Source organism: Anabrus simplex, chromosome 1 (assembly GCF_040414725.1).
Source record: "Anabrus simplex isolate iqAnaSimp1 chromosome 1, ASM4041472v1, whole genome shotgun sequence".
In the NCBI taxonomy this organism is placed as follows: Eukaryota; Metazoa; Arthropoda; class Insecta; order Orthoptera; family Tettigoniidae; genus Anabrus; species Anabrus simplex.
In genome coordinates this window covers 1,803,389,897-1,803,411,723 of record NC_090265.1, presented here as the reverse complement: position 1 = coordinate 1,803,411,723, position 21,827 = coordinate 1,803,389,897, and the positions used below count along the sequence as shown (strand labels likewise).

The window sequence follows — 21,827 nt, the reverse complement described above, 5'->3', positions numbered from 1 at the left end:
TCATTACCCTCTTGAAGTATGCCATTCATATAATTCTCTTTTGCTTCCTTTTTCACTCTATTCGGTTTCCTCATTAGCTGTTTTCTAGTTTCTCTATTCTCCCTACCCTCTTTGATTTTCCTGTTTACTATTCTACATTTTCTTTTTAATTTTCTTATTTCCCTTGTATAATAAACAGGGTCTGAGGTCATTTTACCCTTCTTAACAGGTACAAATCTCTTCTCTCCTCCCCAAATGATTCCTTTAAATTTAGCCCAAAATGTATCCACATTACTCCCTTCACTTATCCAACAACTGAATTGTGATTTATGGTGAGTCCCAAATTCATCAACTTTAGTTTTTCTGTACAATTTCTTGTCTTGTGTAACCCTCTTATTAAGCCTTTTTGGTACGAGTCCTTCATCCATTATTACAGCCTTATGGTCTCCTATTCCTTCAATTACCTCAGTTTTATCAACAATTTCCCATGGTTTAACCAAGAATACATCTAGTAAGTTATTGAGACAAGTTGGTTCTTGTACTACTTGTGTAAATCCTCCCTCCCAAATTAACTTATTTGCCAGTTTCTGTTCATGGGCTTCACTTGCAGCTCCATTCCATTCAACTTCAGGCAAGTTTAGATCTCCCCCAATTATTACCACATCATTATTATTGTTTTTATGAGTATAATCTATTATTTTCTCAAATATTTCCATGTCTCTTTCCTCTCTTCCAGGCCTGTATGTTCCTATAATTCCCACCTCCTTCATATTATCACAAACTAATTTTATCCCTAATATTTCATCCCTTTCATCAGTAAACCATTCACGTGAACAATATGTTTCCTTCACCAGAATAAACACCCCCCTCCCTTTTTATCTCCTCGGTCTCTACGATAGACTGTGTACCCTTCTGGAAATACTTCTCTTACCCACCCCTTCTCTCAACCACGATTCCACTCCTATCACCACATCAGTCTCATAAGATTCCATCAATGTACTGAATTTTTTAACTGTTTATTTACTACACTTTGACAGTTTACCAAGAGCAATCTCAGACCCCCTTCCTCCCTAAAACTTGACTGTTGCAATTGGGTAACTTGAAATTCCTTACTATCCTGAGTTTCTTTTTCTAGTTGGCTGAGCCAGCTTGAAGTACAGCTAGCTCTTTCTACTAGTTTTCCTGGTCAGTATTATAACTCAGGGGAGTTGCTTGTTTTACAGTACATATCTTAAGATTAATAAAATCTAGAACAATATTTGCTATCTTTTGTTTACCTGAATTGTTTAGATGGAGGCCATGTTTTGTATGACTGTATCTCTCAAAACTGCTGCATTCAATAACCTGAGTATTCCGAAAATGTTTACAAATTTTAACAATATCTGTATTGACCTTGTCCACTTCAATGTTCACACACGAGTCTCTACTCAGATCATGCCTGTGGGGCACGTTCACTACAAAGACGTTAGTGTGGGTCAGCTTCCCTAGTGTATGTTTAAGTTGTGATCTTACATTCTTGGCGTCGTCGTGAGCTACGTCGTTCATCCCACCGACGATAAGCACTACATTGCTGCTCCCGAAGTTCCTAGTTGCTTCTTCTATGTTTTCCAGGACACTGCTGATAGAAGCTCCTGGATATATTTCTCCGGTTGCTGCTATATTCTCGTCATTTATCACTCCCGCAATTCCCCTTCCTTGGCTATCACCAAACACTTTGCTGATTTAGGCCTAATTGGGTCTTGAATCTGAAATCTAGGCCTAAATTTTAACCTCGGCACGGCAACGGCAGCAGATCGCGATGATTTGGTTTCACGCGCGTGATCACTTTCTTCCAGAATTAAATTATTTAGGGCAGAAAACCTATTTCTGATGTTTATTTCCGGAAATTCAGTTGTAGATTGCTTCTTAACCAGCCATCCATGAACTACTTGATACCACGTGCTCGAGTTTGTTACTGGTACCGGTATAGCATTACAAGTAATAAAAATCATTTTATTTTCCATATTGAAAGAATCTCAATAATAATATAAGAGTATTCATTGGACTCCAACCTATTTGTCAGTGAGTTATCCAAGTGTGTTGTTTGAATACTGTAAATGCACCGTGTTGGATACATTTTGGAAATATTTTTTTATATGCCATTTGAAAGGTTTAAAGTGTGCATGCAGTAATGGGTCGTAAGAATATTTTGTTAATAAATTTAACCATGATAGGTTAATATTGTGTTTGGTCCATATTGACTAGTCTGAATGTATAATATAACTATTTAAAACAGTTGATTTGAATCCGCCTTGATCAATATACTCATCAAATGAAAGAAAAACTATTTATTAAACCAAACATGTTTTGGGAAATCTCAACCATTCCCTTCCTCAGTGGTCACACAATCTTTTGTTTTACAATTTAAAGAAGTATTGTCCCAATACACCACATCAAAGAGTAAAAAGAAATATTATAAAAATGATCAATACATAACATAACATAGAAGAAAAACTTGGAGATCCTAAATTTATATAGTATTCTCATTCAGTTCAACCAAAATGTTATGTATTGATCATTTTTATAATATTTCTTTTTACTCTTTGATGTGGTGTATTAGGACAAGACTTCTTTAAATTGTAAAACAAAAGATTGTGTGACCACTGAGGAAGGGAATGGTTGAGATTTCCCAAAACATGTTTGGTTTAATAAATAGTTTTTCTTTCATTTAATGAGTGTATTGATCAAGGCGGATTCAAATCAACTGTTTTAAATAGTTATATTATACATTCAGACTAGTCAATATGGACCAAACACAATATTAACCTATCATGGTTAAATTTATTAACAAAATATTCTTACGACCCGTTACTGCATGCACACTTTAAACCTTTCAAATGCCATATAAAAAAAATATTTCCAAAATGTATCCAACACGGTGCATTTACAGTATTCAAACAACACACTTGGATAACTCGCTGACAAACATAATCTCACGCAACAAAAGAAAAGAAAAAAAGCATGTTCACAGACGAGAAGATATCTATGATGACTCCCGTGTGCAAGTCCTTTATTCGTTGTATTACTGTACTGTAAGCATTTTAGATGTCCTGTACTTGCACAGAAACTACCTCATGTTCTTAAAAGATCGTGGCTTATCGAACTTTCCTATGACGAGGGAGAAAGTCTCTCGCTTCCGTCTGCATTAGAAGTTTACAACACAGTACAGTGACTATCCTTGCACGATTTCCCGTTATGGTACTTCTCTCGTAATTCTTCTCCTAATTACCACATTACAAAGTATTCTAAGATCCATTTGCATGCAATCACCTTGATTCACAGTTTATACCTTTCAAATGCCACGGAAAAAGCTATTTCCGAAAAGTATCGAACAAGGTCCATTTACATTATCCAAATACTGCACTTGGATAAATCACCGGCAAACATAACCTTACGCAACGAAAGAAAAATACATATGATTCAAAGACGAGGACAAATTATGCTGACTCCGTTGTGCAATGCTTTATTTCTTGCTTTACTGTACTGTTTGCATTTTTTAGATGTCTTGTGCCCGACGCCTTTAAAACATCGTAGCTTATAGAACTTTCCTAGAACGAGGAAAGGAAATCTCTCGTACCACAGTGCAATGACCTTTGGGCTCAGCATTAAAAAAAGAACAATGCAGTTTCATTGGCACTGATGATACTGTTCGGCCCGTACGAACTGATTACATGCCAACTGTTAGCATCGCCTGCTACGTGATATTGTGGCGTTCCTTAAAATGATGAATACAAAAGAATTGCGATTTTACTCGAACTTAGCAAATATGAAGCACACTGTAGATGCACCAGAGTGAAAGGGAAAATTCCCCCAGCTGGTTCCGGAAGACACATTCTAAATGACGCGGATTAATTCTGAATTGAAATTACTCTGAAAAATACTATTATGTAAAGGCAGTTATAAATTAAGTCTGAATTTCGGTAATAGGGACCAAAATTGTTCTTCGAATTACAAATTATCCGTATTTTGAATTAAACAATCTAAATAACATGCAAAACCCTACCTCATGTTTCCGGGAACGAGAGAATCTTCGAATTAGGTGGGATTTTGAATTAACCAATTTCGAATTATCGAGTTTCTACTGTAAAGAAGAGGAAAAGTCCTCTTCAAATCAAATCACTACTGATCTGCATTTAGAGCAGTCGCCCAGGTGGCAGATTCCCTACTTCTTAAATGACTGCAAAGAATTTCAAAATTTATTGAACATCTTCCTTGGTAAATTATTCCAATCCCCAACTGCTCTTTCTGTAACACTTTCCACCCTGAGATATTTTCTTTGAAATTTGAATTTTTTCCCCCTTGTTTCAATGTACATAATTTTGAGCCTAGATTTCAGGAAAAATAGTAAACAAAAAAAATTTATTCGCCATTCTCGTGGAAAACTACCTGCACGGTCGTGCTAGTTGGGGTTTATTTTAGCAAATTTTCTAGCTGAATGACACATGTTCAGCGTATGGAATTCTGTAAATGAATCAAAGATATGAAGTAAAATACAGTACAGAATATTCTTTGAAAAGTAGTCATCGGTTCGATGCCGGTTGGGGACTCGGTGATTGAGGTGCAGGTAAATGATTAGTTGTAGTAGGGGAATTATTATCAGTAGAATCATTATCTCCTGTGTGTTCTTCCTCGCCACCGTGATGAGAATCCTCAGAATCATTGCCTATGTGTGAAGATATAGGTTCTGGTACCCACTCATCACCATCTTCACTAAATAAATCCTCGTAATCAGATGCGAACCATGTGACCTCGCCGCGGTGGGGAGGCTTGCGTGTCCCAATGATGCAGATAGCCGAGCCGCAGGTGCAACCATATCGGATGGGTATCTGTTGAGAGACCAGACTAACGAATGGTTCATCGAAAGGCGAGTAGCAGCCTTTCGGTAGTTGCAAGGGCGGCAGTCTAGATGATTGACTGATACGGCCTTGTAACAATACTCAACTTGTCTTAGCTGTGTTGATACTAATACACGGCTGAAAGCAACGGGAAACTACAGCCGTAATTACCTCCCGAGGACATGCAGCTCTCTCTGTATGATTGATGTACTGATGATGGCTTCCTCCCAGGTAAAATATTCCGGAAGTAAACTAGTCCCCCATTCGGATCTCCGGGTGGGGACTACACGAGAGGGGGCGATCATCAGGAAGATGGATACTGACATTCTGCGAGTCGGAGCGTGGAATGTTAGAAGTTTGAATTGTTGTGGTAGATTAGAGAATCTGAAAAGGGAGATGGATAGGCTAAAGTTAGATGTAGTTGGTATACGTGAAGTACGTTGGCAGGAAGAACAAGATTTTTGGTCAGGCGACTACCAAATTATCAACACAAAAACAAACAGGGGAAATGCAGGAGTTGGTTTAATAATGAATAAGAAAATAGGGCAGAGGGTAAGCTACTACGACCAGCAGAGTGAAAGAATTATTGTCGTCAAGATAGACACCAAACCAATGCCCACCGCAATAGTGCAGGTCTATATGCCTACTAGTTCAGCGGATGATGAAGAAATCGAAAGAATATATGAGGAGATAGAAGATTTAATACAATATGTAAAAGGTGACGAGAATCTAATTGTGATGGGAGACTGGAATGCAGTGGTAGGCCAAGGAAGAGAAGGTAGTAAAGTAGGAGAATTTGGATTGGGACAAAGGAACGAAAGAGAAAGTCGGCTGGTTGAATTCTGCACTGATCATAATTTAGTCCTTGCCAATACTTGGTTCAAACACCACAAACGACGGCTGTATACGTGGACGAGACCTGGAGACACTGGAAGGTATCAAATAGACTTCATTATGATTAGGCAGAGATTCAGAAACCAGGTGCTGGATTGCAAAACTTTCCCAGGAGCAGACGTGGACTCTGACCACACCTTGTTGGTCATGAAATGCCATCTGAAGTTGAAGAAATTGAAGAAAAGAAAGAATGCAAAAAGATGGGATCTAGACAAGTTGAAAGAAAAGAGAGAAAAGAGTGTGAGGGATTGTTTCAAGGAACATGTTGCAGAAGGACTAAATGAAAAGGCTGAAGGAAACACTATAGAGGAAGAGTGGAGAGTCATGAAAAATGAAGTCAGTAGGGCTGCTGAAGAAATATTAGGAAGGAAGAAAAGATCAACTAAGAATCAGTGGATAACTCAGGAGATACTAGACCTGATTGATAAACGACGAAAATACAAGAATGCTAGAAATGAAGAGGGCAGAAAAGAATACAGGCGATTAAAGAATCAAGTGGATAGAAAGTGCAAGGTAGCTAAGGAAGAATGGCTGAAGGAGAAGTGCAAGGATGTCGAAGGTTGTATGGTCCTAGGAAAGGTAGATGCTGCATACAGGAAAATCAAGGAAACCTTTGAAGAAAGGAAATCTAGGTACATGAATATTAAGAGCTCAGATGGAAAGCCACTTCTAGGGAAAGAAGACAAAGCAGAAAGACGGCAGGAGCATATCCAACAGTTGTATCAAGGTAAAGATGTAGATAATTTTGTTCTGGAACAAGAAGAGGCTGTTGATGCTGATGAAATGGGAGACCCAATTTTGAGGTCAGAGTTTGACAGAGCTGTGAATGACCTAAATAGGAACAAGGCACCTGGAATTGATGGCATTCCCTCTGAATTACTGACTGCCTTAGGAGAAACCAGCATGGCAAGGTTTTTTCATATAGTGTGCAAAATGTATGAGACAGGAGAAGTCCCATCCGATTTTCGGCAGAATGTTGTTATACCTATTCCCAAGAAAGCCGGTGTTGACAGGTGTGAAAACTACCGCACCATTAGTTTAGTATCTCATGCGTGCAAAATTTTAACACGTATTATTTACAAAAGAATGGAGAAACAAATGGAAGCTGAGTTGGGAGAAGATCAATTTGGCTTCAGAAGAAATGTAGGAACACGCGAAGCAATCCTGACTTTACGTCTGATCTTAGAGGATCGAATCAAGATGGACAAGCCCACGTACATGGCATTCGTAGATCTAGAAAAGGCATTCGATAATGTTGATTGGACCAAGCTATTTATCATTCTGAAGATGATAGGGATCAGATACCGAGAATGGGGAATTATCTACAATCTGGATAAAAATCAGTCTGCAGTGATAAGAATCAAGGGTTTTGAAAAAGAAGCAGCAATCCAGAAAGGAGTGAGGCAAGGCTGCAGTTTGTCCCCTCTCCTCTTCAATGTTTACATAGAACAGGCACCAAAGGAAATCAAAGAGGAATTTGGAAAGGGAATCACAGTCCAAGGAGAGGAAATCAAAACCTTGAGATTTGCTGATGATATTGTTATTTTATCTGAGACTGCAGAAGATCTCGAGAAGTTGCTGAATGGTATGGATGAAGTCTTGGTAAGGAGTACAAGATGAAAATAAATAAGTCCAAAACAAAAGTAATGGAGTGCAGTCGAACGAAGGCAGGTGATGCAGGAAATATTAGATTAGGAAATGAAGTCTTAAAGGAAGTGGATGAATATTGTTACTTGGGTAGTAAAATAACTAACGATGGCAGAAGTAAAGAGGACATAAAATGCAGACTAGCACAAGCAAGGAAGAGCTTTCTTAAGAAAAGAAATTTGCTCACTTCAAACATTGATATACGAATTAGAAAGATGTTTTTGAAGACTTTCGTGTGGAGCGTGGCATTGTATGGAAGTGAAACATGGTGTTACAGAAGAATGCTGAAGGTGAGATGGTTAGATCGAATCACGAATGAAGAGATACTGAATCGAATTGGTGAGAGGAGATCCGATTTGGCTTAATTTGACGAGAAGAAGAGATAGAATGATAGGACACATCTTCAGACACCCAGGACTTGTTCAGTTGGTTTTTGAAGGAAGTGTAGGTGGTAAGAACGGTAGGGGTAGACCAAGGTATAAATGACAAGCAGATTAGAGCAGATATAGGATGCAATAGTTGCGTAGAAATGAAAAGGTTAGCACAGGATAGGGTGGAATGGAGGGCTGCATCAAACCAGTCGATGGACTGATTACTCAAACAACAACATCAGATGCATAGGTTAACCTCGCTATTTCTTCATCTGATATCCCTAAAATTCATATAAATACATGTATTTTGTATTCACATAAGTATACTGATGCTTAGTTAGAGAAATTTTCCCAGAATACTAATAATCACTTTTGAGGTAAGAAACAAAATTAAACCCTAACATGCAACATCATGCTAGTTACAGATTGACAGTTTATTATAACTGCTACATTCAAAAAGTATCATTGTTAAGGATATGTATACCTTCTATGATGATTCTAGGATGTTTTATAATGATTCACAACGTAATCAATATGGAAAATAAAATAAAAGGGACAAGTAACCTTGAGGCCAAATGGTATGTTTTGTTTACAAAAGTTTAAACACATATGCTGCCTCCTTGTGCCCGACTATCAAAATATAAACAACTGCAATATGAAGTGCGGAACCCGCACGATAATTGCAGTCCAGTGTGACGCAGGGAAACACACTAGTTTTCTTTTAATAAAATAAAAACCCAACCCGCACGATTGTGTGGTCCAGGGTGGAAAGAGATAAATTAATATTTGCCCCAATTTGTCCTCCTGAATTGCAACTTTATCTTCATATTGTGATCTTTCGTACTTTTAAAGACACCACCCAAACTTATTCGTCTACTAATGTCATTCCACGTGATCTGTCCAAGGACAGCTCTGAACATACCACTTAGTCAAGCAGCTTGTTTCCTTTCTCCCAAGTTCTCCCAGCCCAACTTTGCAACAATTTTGTAGCGCTACTCTTTTGTCGGAAATCACCCAGAACAAATTGAGCTTCTTTTCTTTGGATTTTTTCCAGAATATGAATAAAGTAATCCTGGTGAAGGTCCCATACACTGGAACCATACTCCAGTTGGGGTCTTACCAGAGACTTATATGCCCTCTCCTTTACATCCTTACTACAACTCATGAACACGTGCATAACCACGTGCGGAGATCTGTACCCTTTATTTACAATCCCATTTAGGCTTCGGCCACAGTGCAGGCGGCGAGCGGAGCGTTGCGTTGTGTGGCGGCAAAGATGAGACTCAAACCTGCGTTAGCAAATGCATGTGGCCATAGTGCCAGCGGCGGGTCATTTTGGAGGGGAAGTTGGCTCAAGGACAACGCTGCCTGCCGCCAGCCGCTCACTCCTGTTTGAGATTTCAGCGGCGCCGCTCGCAATGACTGTTCGTGAGTTAACAGGAGAGGAGATGAAAGTGTTAATTTCTGAAGTTCAAACCTGAACTTTCCTATGGAACGACAGAGAGAACAACTTCGAAAACCTAACAGCGACAAGGGAAGCCTGGAAAGAGATTGGAACGATCTTAAATGTACGAGATAAATTCAGTTAAAAATCAATCACGGTTATGGACATAAACAATATTGCCTTTAACGCATCATATAATAATAATAATAATAATCATAATAATAATAATAATAATAATAATAATAATAATAATAATAATAATAATAATAATATTATTATTATTTTACGTCCTATTGTTATTGTTTAATTAATATTATTATCCTTTGTGATATATTGCCAGTATGAAAACTTGTGTTCGTCATTACATCTGACTTTTATGGGTCTCTGAAAGTTGGTGAATTGCTTCTGCAGTCGCGCTTTACGTTTTAGAAAGAAGTCAAAAGTTTGAATGGACATAGAAGTATATTTGAAAAATCTTAGCAGGAAATCAATTCAGTTCTCTATATAAATGATAAAATTCCGCATGCATTTCACATTATTTTTTTACCTACTAGATGATTACGAAATTCTCTCTTAGTCCTGCGTCGAATTCTTCAGTTTAGATTTTTAAAATTCTAAAAGCAGAGACAAACGAGAAACCTTTGAAACTGCCATTATCTAATCACCTCGTGCAGGGGAGACACCGCGCCGCTGACTGACTCTTGCTAGATGTCCACACAGGCGCTCTCTCCTCCCCACTCTTCAACTTTTCGACAGCGGCAACGCTCCGCTCGCCTCCTGCACTGTGGCCGAAGCCTTATGTGATTACCCCAATGAAGATCTTTTGTTATATTAACAGCTAGGTACTTAAAATGATCCCCAAAAGGAACTTTCACCACATCAATGCAGTTATTAAAATGAGAAGATTTTCCTATTTGTGAAACTCAGAACCCGACTTCTGTACTGGATTGCAAAACCTATCCTGGAGCAGACTGTGGTAGTGACGACATTATGCTAACCATGAAAATGCGGATCAAACTGAAACTGACCAAGAAGAAGAGAGTGACACAAGTTCGCGTTACTGACAAAAAGGCTCTCCAAGATTTTGGAGAAAGAATAAGGCCAAAACTCCAGCAAGTACAGGAGGAAGGATCAGCCTCCCAAACATGGGATAACCTCAAGTCAATCATTAACTCTTCTCTCTCTGAACCATTTACTAATTCTTCCCAAGCTAAGCACCCCTGGATATCGAACACCACTCTACTGCTGATAGAAGAGCGGAGCACACTGAAGAAACGTGGCATTCAATCCACGCAAGACGAAGAAACATACAGTGAACTTTGCCACAAAATACAGCGCAATTGCAGAACTGACAAGTCACGGTATCTCACCAGTATTTGTGATGAAATAGACCAACATCATAGGCTGAATCAAACATGTGATCTTTTTAAAAAAGTCAACAGCATTACCTGTGAGTTCAAACCACGCACATGGGTGATTGAAGATGAAGATGGCAACCTCATTACTGATAAGAACAAAGCAATAGAGAGGTGGAAACTATACTGTGAAATGCTGTATTGCAAAGGAAATATTTCTGCCGAACAGGAAATTTCTTTGAGGTATGAAGAAGAACTTGATATTTTATTAACTGAACTTGTGAATTCTATCAATCATTTGAAGAACAACAAAGCCCCAGGTATGGATGGTATTTCGGGAGAAATGCTGAAAGTGATTGGGGAGGAGGGCATGCGTGTTTTGCATTTGGTATGTAATATGGTGTGGAAAACTGGTGAATGGCCCAAGGACTGGACATCATCAATACTAATCCCTCTTCACAAAAAGGGATTGTTCCAATTATCGTACTATCGCATTAATATCCCATGCAAGCAAAGTTCTGCTCTACATAATAAATCAACGCCTAAAACCATTCCTGCAACCTCAGATATCCCCAGAACAAGCAGGCTTTGTTGCACGTAAAGGAACACGAGAGTCTATCCTGAACATGAGACAGATAATTGAGAAATGTCGCGAGTTTTGTGTCCCTGCCTTTATTTGCTTCCTGGACTACAAAAAGGCCTTTGATTGTGTTATGTGGGACAAGTTGAGGCAGGTGCTAACAGAATTTGGGGTTCCACTGCACTTATAAAAACCACGCAGCAACCATAAAGGTGGATGGTGATCTCTCAGGCATTTTCAATGTGACAAATGGAGTAAGGCAAGGTTGTATATTATCACGTCAACTCTACAACATCTATGCAGAGTGTGTCATCGAAAGAGCTCTCAATGGCTGGAATGGTGGAATTTCGATTGGTGGCAGAAAAATTAATAACCTGCGCTTTGCAGATGACACTTCCCTTATCGCTGGTAGTGAAGAGGAACTTCATGACCTGCTCACAAGGGTGAAGAACACTAGTCTTCAGTATGGTCTAGAGATAAACATAAAAAAGACCAAACTAATGGTAGTTGATCGGCAAGGTCAAATCCAACTTACGGGATGCCTAAAGGACCTGGATGTAGTTAAGGAATTTGTATACTTGGGGGCTGTCATCAATGACACGGGAAGCTGTCATAAAGAGGTAAAAAGACGTATTGTCTTAGGTCGTGCTGCAATGGTTAAACTTACTAAGATCTGGCAGAACCGGGCAATATCAAAAGCCACGAAGATGCGCTTGGTAGAATCACTAGTGTTCTCCGTCTTTTTGTACGGCTGTGAGACCTGGACCGTAAATGCTAAAGACAAAAAGCGCATTGATGCCTTTGAGATGTGGTGTTGGCGGAGAATGCTACGTGTACCCTGGACAGAAAAAAGAACTAATGTTTCCATTCTGGACAAACTCTGCATCAAGAAACGCCCGAGTGAGCGTTACCTCCAGTTCCTTGGCCACATTCTAAGACGAGATGGAGGTAATTTTACAAGGCAAAATTGAAGGCAGTAGACCACGAGGAAGAACAGCAAGCAGATGGATAGATCAGGCGAAGAAGATCACTGGGCTACCACTTCAGATCATATTAACAAAATGTGAAAACCGCTCGGGATGGAGACATCTTGTCAAGGTTGCAACAAGGAAATGCTGGAGTTATGAGGTCACGACGCTCAGTAATGAGCACAACGACTAATGATGATGATGAAGATCATCATACCATTGCGTACTGTCCATCTCACAACATTACTGAGGTCAATTTGCAGTCGCTCACAATCTTGTAACTTATTTATTACTCTGTACAAAATAACATCATCTGCAAGAAGCCTTACCTCTGATTCCACATCTTTACTCATATCATTCATATATAAGAGAACTGTGTTGATTAAGCAAAAGTATCCCATGGTAAGTACCCAGGACTAATCACATAAAGACGCTTGTAGTGTTGATGAAGAAGCAGGGACTGATGACGAGAAGGACTGTCGCTTGCCACAATGTCCTGCCATTGTCTTCCTTTTCTTGCTCCTATTTCTCTAAATTTGACTTGAAATGATCCGACGCTCCTACCCTGCCAGCCTACATTCTGATGGCGAGACTTTTTCCACTGCCGAAACTTGAACCAGTTAACTAAGTGACGTCCTAAAGCCGACTGCAGAAACGATGTATAAGTCGAGCACGATCTTCCATTGCATAAATAATGTTTAGCTAGACGTCGTTTAAAGTTTCAATCTTGGTTCCAAAATGGAAATAGAAGTATCTTCCATGGAACTATCTGCTTGTTGCAACCAATGAAATTCTTCGGTGCGTGCGTCTTCCTACACATTACTAAAATATGGCTAAGCATGAGCATGACTTGCCTACAGGTAAGAATATCGCTTACGAGGAAGTGCAGCTTTGAGCTTCTGGGAGAGGAAGACACGTAGCTTCAAAACCTCGCGACGACCAGGTGTGCTTACTTATCTGTAAATGTAATAAATGAATCCCTCCCAACTCGTGTACATGGATATAGTTGAAGTGACCTGTAATTCCACACACATTGTCCCAAACATAATGAAATATATCGGTTGCTAAGAATTGTAGTCGAGTTGACATTTACCAGACTGCCCCTTGTGTCATATGCTTCATTGTACATAACCTCTAATTGTGATTCACACCTTAAAATTTGAGGTTAAACAGTGTTCTCGGCAGTGTTTAAACATGCCTGGTTGAACATCAGTTTTAGACAGTGTCTAAGCCATATTTAGACATTGTTTAACTGAAAACATTGTCTAAATACTGCTTCTGCAATCAGCCCTAAACGTCTTAATGATAATTAGCAGTCATATATGTAAACAACTTTACAAACTGACCCGCAGCATGCAGTGTATGTTGCTGGCTTTCTGGGGAGACCAGCCAGCGGTATCTGCGTCCGAAGGCAAGTTAAACATCGGTGCCAAGCGCTGTATATAACTACCTGCAACAAGTAACACACGCTAGTTACTGCTCTCATTTCATTCATAATAACAATTTCCATAATAAATAAAAGACTACCTTCTTTGAAGAAATTTTGATTAGATGTGTTGTTCCGCAGTAGGTTGAGCATGAGCAGTAGACAATCTTCGACCACAATACCCCCATCCGAGCTTCCTTCTTCAACTATCACATCGAACAGCCTATCAAAAGCATTTTCATAAGCAACAATCTTCTGAATGTTTGCATTTCCCTTTGTGAGTTGAATGAGCAACAGCAGAGCCTGAAACAATCAAATAACAATAAACACACGAGTGAGTCAGACAGTAAAACCTCGTTAATTCGAAGTCGTTGGGACGCAAAAAACTGACTGCCAACTTGTAATTCAGAAATGCCAACCCTTCCCGCGCCATAAAGAATTATAACCGGGCGATTAGGGACGCACGGCTGTGAGCTTGCATTCGCGAGATAGTGGGTACAAACCCCACTGTCGGCAGCCCTCAAGATGGCTTTCCGTGGTTTCCCATTTTCACACCACGTAAATGCTGGGGCCGTACCTTAGTCCTAGGCTTTTCCTATCCCATCGTTGCCATAAGACCTATCTGTGTTGGTGTGACGTAAAGCAAATAGAAAAGAAAAAGTATTCCAAGACTGATTAACGCATTAAATCACCTCAATTCACGGTTTAATCCTCTCAAATGCAATGGAAAAAACTATTTCCAAAATGTATTCAACAAAGTGCATTTATATTCAAATAATGCACTTGGATTAATCACCGGCAAACATAACCTCACGCAACAAAAGAAAAAACCACATGATTCAAAGATGAGGAAAATTATGCTGGCTCCCCTGTGCAAATGCATTATTTTTTGGATTACTGCACTGTTGGCATTTTTTAGCTGCCTTGTACTTGCACGGAAAGAGCCCGACGCGCTTAAAACATCGTTGCTTATCAAACTTTCTATGACGACGGGAGGAAGTCTGTCGCTTCCGTGTGCATTGCAACATACTAACACAGTACAATGACCCTCACCTTTGTATGATTTCCCAGCTGGCACTTCTCTCCTCTAAAATCCATAAGTCCGTTTGGGCTCGGCATTTAAAAAAGTGCAGTTTCATCGGTATTGACACCCGTACAAGAATCTACCTGTTCTTTGCTATGGAAGTGAAACATGGACCCTGAGGAAATGCGATCAGAAAAGAATAACTACAGCTGACATGTGGCAAACAGCAGGTGTCACTAAGTGGGAACACAGAACTGTTGAATGATCTTAAAAGCAGACCTGCATTGGCTAGAACACCTAAACAGAAGCAGTCATAAACTACTGCCCCGGTGGAGAGAAATCTCTGGGACGCCCCAGGAAGAGATGGCGTTAAAATGCAAATCTTCTATAGGCCAAACACATAAAAGGATGATGATCATGATGATGCGTATCAATTGATTATATGACCCATGCTTTTTTGCCAATTGTTGGCATCAACAGTGTTCACGGATTCTGCTTCTCCGCACACTGCCTGCTACATATTGTGGCGTTCCTAAAAATGCTAAACACAAAAGAATTACAATTTTACTCAAAATTAGCAAATATGAAGCACACTGTAGACACACCGAAGTGAGTGAAAGTGTGGAAAGCTACCCCTGAACGTTCCAGAAGACGCGTTCTATCATGGCGCAGATAAATTTTGAATTTAAATTACTCTGTAAAATACTATTTTTTTAAATGTAAAGGCTGTTCTGAATTAAAAGTCTGAATTTCGGCAATGGGACTGACATCGTTCTTCGAATTACGAATTATCCACATTACGAATTAAAGAATTTAAATAACATACAAAACTGTACCTCATGTTTCCGTGAACGAGAACTTCTTCGAATTAGGCAGGATTTTTAATTAACCAATTTTGAATTATCGAGGTTCTACTGCACACGGATGTTACACACACAGAAACAACATTTTTTACATTCCACCAAACATTTGTGGTTTGGAAAAGTCCTCTTACACATAGCACACTAAAGAAAAAACAGGTGTTCACAAGCAAAGTCGCCTTTCATTTGAGGAACTGTAGAGGTATCCTTGCAGAGTCCCCGTGCTACACCACTCTGCATCGCCTGGAGGGCTATAATTTCTTCTGAGTTGGAGCCTTTTTTGATGTAGCCAGTATATTGACCCAGAGGTGTCAAGGGAACAGCGTTGCCAACTTAGTGGATTTTCCGCTAAATTTGGCGGAATTAGAAGACTGTCAGCGGAGAAAAATATCGTTTAGCGGACAGCGGATTTTTTTGGCGGAATTCTAGATTTATTATAGCAGAATTTAGTGTTTTATCAATTTTGCATTTTTTAAAAGATGTGTACTCCAGTCTGTCTCCGAGCTATTCCGTATTTTTTTATCAGGAGCTAGTAATCACATGAGGAAAACGTTTTATTTGGATTTGATGTTATGAGATCATGGTATCATGAGTGGGAAAAGGGTACGATGAATGAGAGAGTAGCATTTATATTTATGCTATGAAGGAAGACTGTTTAATGAACTGTGTGTGACCCTTGAGGTAGGGGATTCACCTAGTTTTAGCTCGCTGCCTCGCAGGCAGGGGGTTAATCCCAGTGAAACTCAATAATCAGGTGAGTACAGACATTTACTTTTATTATTATTATTATTATTATTATTATTATTATTATTATTGCTCATTTTTATTACTCATTATTTGAGATCGGATTTCTTGGTGGAATTTCAGCGGATTTTTTGTAGTATTTAGCAGATCTTGAAAATATAAGTTGGCAACACTGCAAGGGAATATTACCAGTGTGAGGGGAATTTGGCAAAGATGCACGATATTTACAAATATAAGCATTGGTTTCTTTTGTTGTATGATCCCAGAACTGTGGGTTAAGAAATTCATTGACCACTTACAGTTCTGCTGGATTATCTCCTAACCTTCGTCATTACTGACGTTCCTACCTGCACCTTGTCCGTTGGCAATGGCTATTCAGAAATAGAGTCACATTTGCCTTCACCAATATAACTTGAAGATGAATTATTTTCATACTGCACACTTTCATAGTGAATCACAACATATCTGTTTACAAATAACACACAGTGAGATGCGTTCTATTTTTCCTGTTTAAGAAGCTAGTTACAGTTTATGCTACAAAAATAAAGTTCAGGTAGATTGTGACATCTGTTGGTTACATTTCAAAACTTATAATACAAACCTCGCTGGCTCAGTAATTGCAAATATGAATCTGTGAGTAGCCCGTGTGTGCATCTTTCACTTGCTTCCGTCAAAGTATGGCACTGGGTTAAAGATGTTACCTTAATGTTTAGTTTCAAACTTTCTCGCATGGGGTCACTCAGCGCCTCTCTCAGGAGAGAATGCATAGATTGTGCTGAATATCTTGGAACGTGAAAATAGCTGCAATGAGTATGGTATTAAAATTAGGCTTTTGAACACAAAATTGATGTCAGTAGGTAAGAATCAAAAAGAACTGAATGTCACATTGGTGATACAAAGCTAGAACAGATCGATAATTTCAAGTATTTAGGTTGTGTGTTCTCCCAGGATGGTATTATAGTAAGGGAGATTGGATCAAGGTGTAGTAAAGCTAATGCAGTGAGCTCGCAGCTGCGATCAACAGTATTCTGTAAGAAGGAAGTCAGCTCCCGGAATGAACTACCAATACATCAGTCTGCTTTCAGACCAACTTTGCTTTACAGGAGCAAAAGCTGGGAGGACTCAGGATATCTTATTCATAAGTTAAAAGTAACTGATGATGATGCTCATGGTTTAAAGAGGCCTAACATCTAGGTCATCAGCCCCTGATGGTACAAAATGAGATGAAACGTAATGATAATTTAAAATTCTAAAATTCATCAATTGAGCATAACTCAAAACCTGACGAATGAATGAATGAATGAATAAATGAATGAATGAATGAAAATGAATGGAAAATAATCAACGGATCCAACTCACAATATTATAAGTTATCAATACATTGAAAAATCAATCCACTGACTACAATTCAAAAAGACGACGGTGAAAAATCAGTGAATCCAACCGGCAATGCCCCACCTTCCCAGAAACAGAGCTGTATACTGACAAAAGCAAAATCCTGAATCGATGATGCTGGTTGCCAAAGTGGTTCAACGGCCCTTCATATCGCTAGTAAAGAAGAACCATGTTATTTCTGATGTAGCGGTTCTAATCATAAGTAATATAGACTCACACTGCGGTCCTACTCACAGGTAATGTACTATGTACAGGTAAAGTAGACCTATGGTGTTATTCACATAGTGGCACTAATCAGTGGGACTCGTACTACCCCGTGGCGTCCCTCACATAGTGGCACTAATCAGTGGGACTCGTACTACCCCGTGGCGTCCCTCACAGAGTGGCACTAATCAGAGCAAACCGTTGTGCCGTATCAGAGCCATGAATTAGTGATCCAGGCACATAGTGGCACTAATCAGAGTAAACCGTTGTGCCGTATCAGAGCCATGAATTAGTGATCCAGCCACATAGTGGCACTAATCAGAGCAAACCGTTGTGCCGTATCAGAGCCATGAATTAGTGATCCAGGCACATAGTGGCACTAATCAGAGCAAACCGTTGTGCTGTATCAGAGCCATGAATTAGTGATCCAGGCACATAGTGGCACTAATCAGAGCAAACCGTTGTGCCGTATCAGAGCCATGAATTAGTGATCCAGCCACATAGTGGCACTAATCAGAGTAAACCGTTGTGCCGTATCAGAGCCATGAATTAGTGATCCAGGCACATAGTGGCACTAATCAGAGCAAACCGTTGTGCCGTATCAGAGCCATGAATTAGTGATCCAGGCACATAGTGGCACTAATAAGAGCAAACCGTTGTGCCGTATCAGAGCCACGAATTAGTGATCCAGGCACATAGTGGCACTAATCAGAGCAAACCGTTCTGCCGTATCAGAGCCATGAATTAGTGATCCAGGGACATTAAACATGTTCTGCATTTGGCACGCGCAGGTACGAGAGGGGAAACGCGTGAGCATTGAAAGCCAGGGGAAGTTCTAAGTGCAATGGAGATATCTGTCTGACGAAAACAGAAGAGGGCAGGCCACAAAAATCACAGATAGCCAACATTCCGCAGAGAAATTTTATGTAGGAAGCCAGCTTAACGGGACGAAAAGGCGAGGAGAGATTAAATTATACTATGATTAAGAGAACAAATGACACCACATGCATCTTTGGAATTATGTGGAGAGATTGTCTGGAAGGGGTATACTAAATATCCCGTAGAATTTAAATTACGCAGTAGTGACTCTGTCACATAAGGAAAGCATCCCCACGCGATACACTGAACACGTGGCCTGTCATGGGGAGTCCCGCGATTGCTTGAGAGGCAGGGATGATGCTATGGATATGGCGAGATAGTTTACGAATGGATCAGCTCCCGCATACAATCGAGCTACCTCTCGATCGCACTGCCTCACTAATATTCACGATATCAATGGAATAGATTGATATCCCCTCCGGGAGGAGTCTAGAGTCAGCCAATGTGTGCCAGTGTAAATAAATAGGCCAGCAGCAGGCGCACCCCAGGTCAGTCTGGAACTAGTCTTGGAGCCTACTTCACGTCACTCGTCACCGGAATCCGCTCCTTTATACAAAGAAACTGTTCAGATATAAGCTCGAATGCGGAAAACAGTACACAAATGTATGTGTTTTGAGAGTGATCAAATGTGGAATAAGTTCTATAACATTTTAAACGATTGTTAATAGATAATAGGGCATACATAACTTCTGTACGTGACGGTAGCCCAGATATCACTATAAAGGGTGATTGTAACATTAAGTTCATGAGTGGATAATATTCTGTGTTGGTGTAACAGTGCCTTCAGTGGAGATCGAGAGATTCAACAATGTTCCAAGAAACAGCTACCCAGCTCTGCACCCTTGGTATACCAGTGATGATCGTTGCTGATATGGAGGGCTAAAGTCTTCTAGCATGGGCCCACCCTGCAGCTCGAATAGAAGGCATCATGAAGTATACAGCTAAGTGCATTCCAATTTTAGTAATTATGAATGCGTATCTTGTAAATAAGTTAATAGTAGAGTAGGATCGATCTTAAAAAGAAAATTATATTTCAGGGCTTATGTAGGAAGCTTGTTGAGTGAGTTAATGTTATTGATTTGCTAGAAATCATGGTGGAATTGGAGTAATTAATCCACTTTCACCATTGGGTTACAGTAATCGCGTAATTCATTTTGGGAGCAGGTTAGTTGTACAGTTTTTATTATTTTTGAATAGACGCTTTTTAAGATTTACTTTATAATGTATCAGGTTAAAGATTAAGATGGTGGAATATATATCGTAGGCCTATAGTCACTACATGTAAATATAGTATAATTAATGCATGTATTTTCTTTGGAAGTAGGTATGCACTCAATACATTTTCCTTTAAATATCAAATTAGTAGTACATTTATAGCATAAGGTCTTTGGATACAGATATGCTGTATGATGTATGATGAACAACGCTGGGATTCGAATCAACAACCTCCAAAGATAGGGGTTTCCGGAAGGAAGCATTTTATGTTAATTCTACTATTCCCCTGCATTGCAAAGAAGTGTAATGTTTCTTTTAGGCCTAATTATCGAGTTTTAAAAGCATTGTTTCTTTCTTATTCTTTGGCGTGCCCCGGTCACGAACCCGGGTCTGTGTCAGTGTGAATTAAATACTGAAAAGATCCCTGTTAATGATCTAATTAATTAACGTTCTGACTTGCTCTCTTAGCAAAGGGTATTGCTACAGTAATTTATATAAGTTTAAAAGCATATGATTTGTTTTCAATAGAATGAGAAGTTAAGAATAGTATGGAGGGCCATAAGGGATTTTTAAAAAGGGCGTTGTAAGTGAAGGAAGGCCGATTGGAGGGTCGTGTCCCATTTGTATCGGTTGTCACTCTGAAATGGATGACTGAGGGGAGAACAGTGTTATGGTAAAATACAGACCCTTGACCAGAATCGTATTCTCTCTCACAAGGAGTTCTAAAATGCATTATGCTTGTGTCGTATATAGATACAGTAAAACCTCGTTAATTCGAAGTCGTTGGGACTCAAAAATCGGACTTCGAATTACGTGATTTCGAATTAACCGCCAATTCGCAATTCAGAAGTACCAACCCTTGCCGCGTTACAAAATATTCTAAGGCCCGTTACTGCATGCAGTTAACCTTGATTCACAGTTTATACCTTTCAAATGCCATGAAAAAAGATCTATTTCCAAAATGTATCCAAGAAGGTGCATTTACAGTATTCAAATAATGCACTCGGATATCTGATTGCTAAACATAACCTCACGCAACGAAAGAAAGGAAAAAAAAAAAAAAAATTCGAAGATGAGGAGAAATCTATGCTGTCTCCCATGTGCAAGTGCTTTATTAATTGGATTAATATACTGTATGCATTTAGATGCCTTGTATTTACACAGAAAGTAACCGATGCCCGTAAAATCGAACTTTTCTATGACTCTATCCTTGTACGATTTCCCGCCATGGCACTTCTCTCGTACTTCAGAAATGTAAACACTTGCCGCGTCACGAAGTATTGTAAGACCCATTAATACATGCAATCACCTCGATTCACAGTTTAAACCTTCCAAATGCCATGGAGAAAACTATTTCCAAAATGTATCCAACAAGGTGCATTTACAATGTTCAAATAATGCACTTGGATAAATCACTGACAAACATAACCTCACGCAACGAAAGAAAAAATATCGCACAATTCAAAGACGAAGATAAATTATGCCAGTTCCCCTGTGCAAATGCATTATTTTTTGTATTTCTGTACTCTTTGCATTTTTATTATAGATGCTTTGTACTGGCATGGAAAGTGCCCGACGCTCTTAAAACATTGTGGCTTATCGAACTTTCCTATGACGAGGGGATAAAGTATCTCGCTTCCATGTGCATTGCAACGCACTACTATCAAATACAGTAGAGACAATACGCGACACTGAGCGAGATATCGAGGGACAGCTATTGGAGCGCACTCTAGCGGATAGACCTGAACGGTACTGATTCTGTCATAAGAGCATGTGTATTTTTGTGTGAAGTTTTTGGTGTTATTTATGCGTTTTCAGTGAGATGACATAATTAAATAGTAGCGTGTGTCATTCCCTGATATCTCCTCTCAACATGAGGGGAAAGGTATGTGCTGTGTTTGGCTGCAGTAATTACGAAGTAGAGAAAAATGCGCGGTCGTTCTTCAGGTTCCCTCGTGACAAGAACAC

At 39.5% G+C, this 21,827-nt stretch overlaps 1 protein-coding gene across 9 annotated transcripts in view; it reads right to left on the bottom strand.

Moving 5' to 3' along the window:
* The window catches only part of p115 (General vesicular transport factor p115), a 637,868-nt gene that overhangs the window by 528,072 nt on the left and 87,969 nt on the right, over positions 1-21,827 (bottom strand). For all 9 annotated transcript variants that reach the window (XR_011017628.1, XR_011017629.1, XM_067138596.2 and 6 more), the window contains exons 5-6: positions 13,640-13,841; positions 13,459-13,562 (exon numbers count right to left, since the gene is read on the bottom strand). Coding sequence is in view for 7 of the 9 variants with exons in the window: in XM_067138596.2 (XP_066994697.2) it covers positions 13,459-13,562; positions 13,640-13,841 (306 nt within the window). In the remaining 2 variants the exon portion in view is untranslated. The remainder of the gene's footprint in view (positions 1-13,458; positions 13,563-13,639; positions 13,842-21,827) is intronic.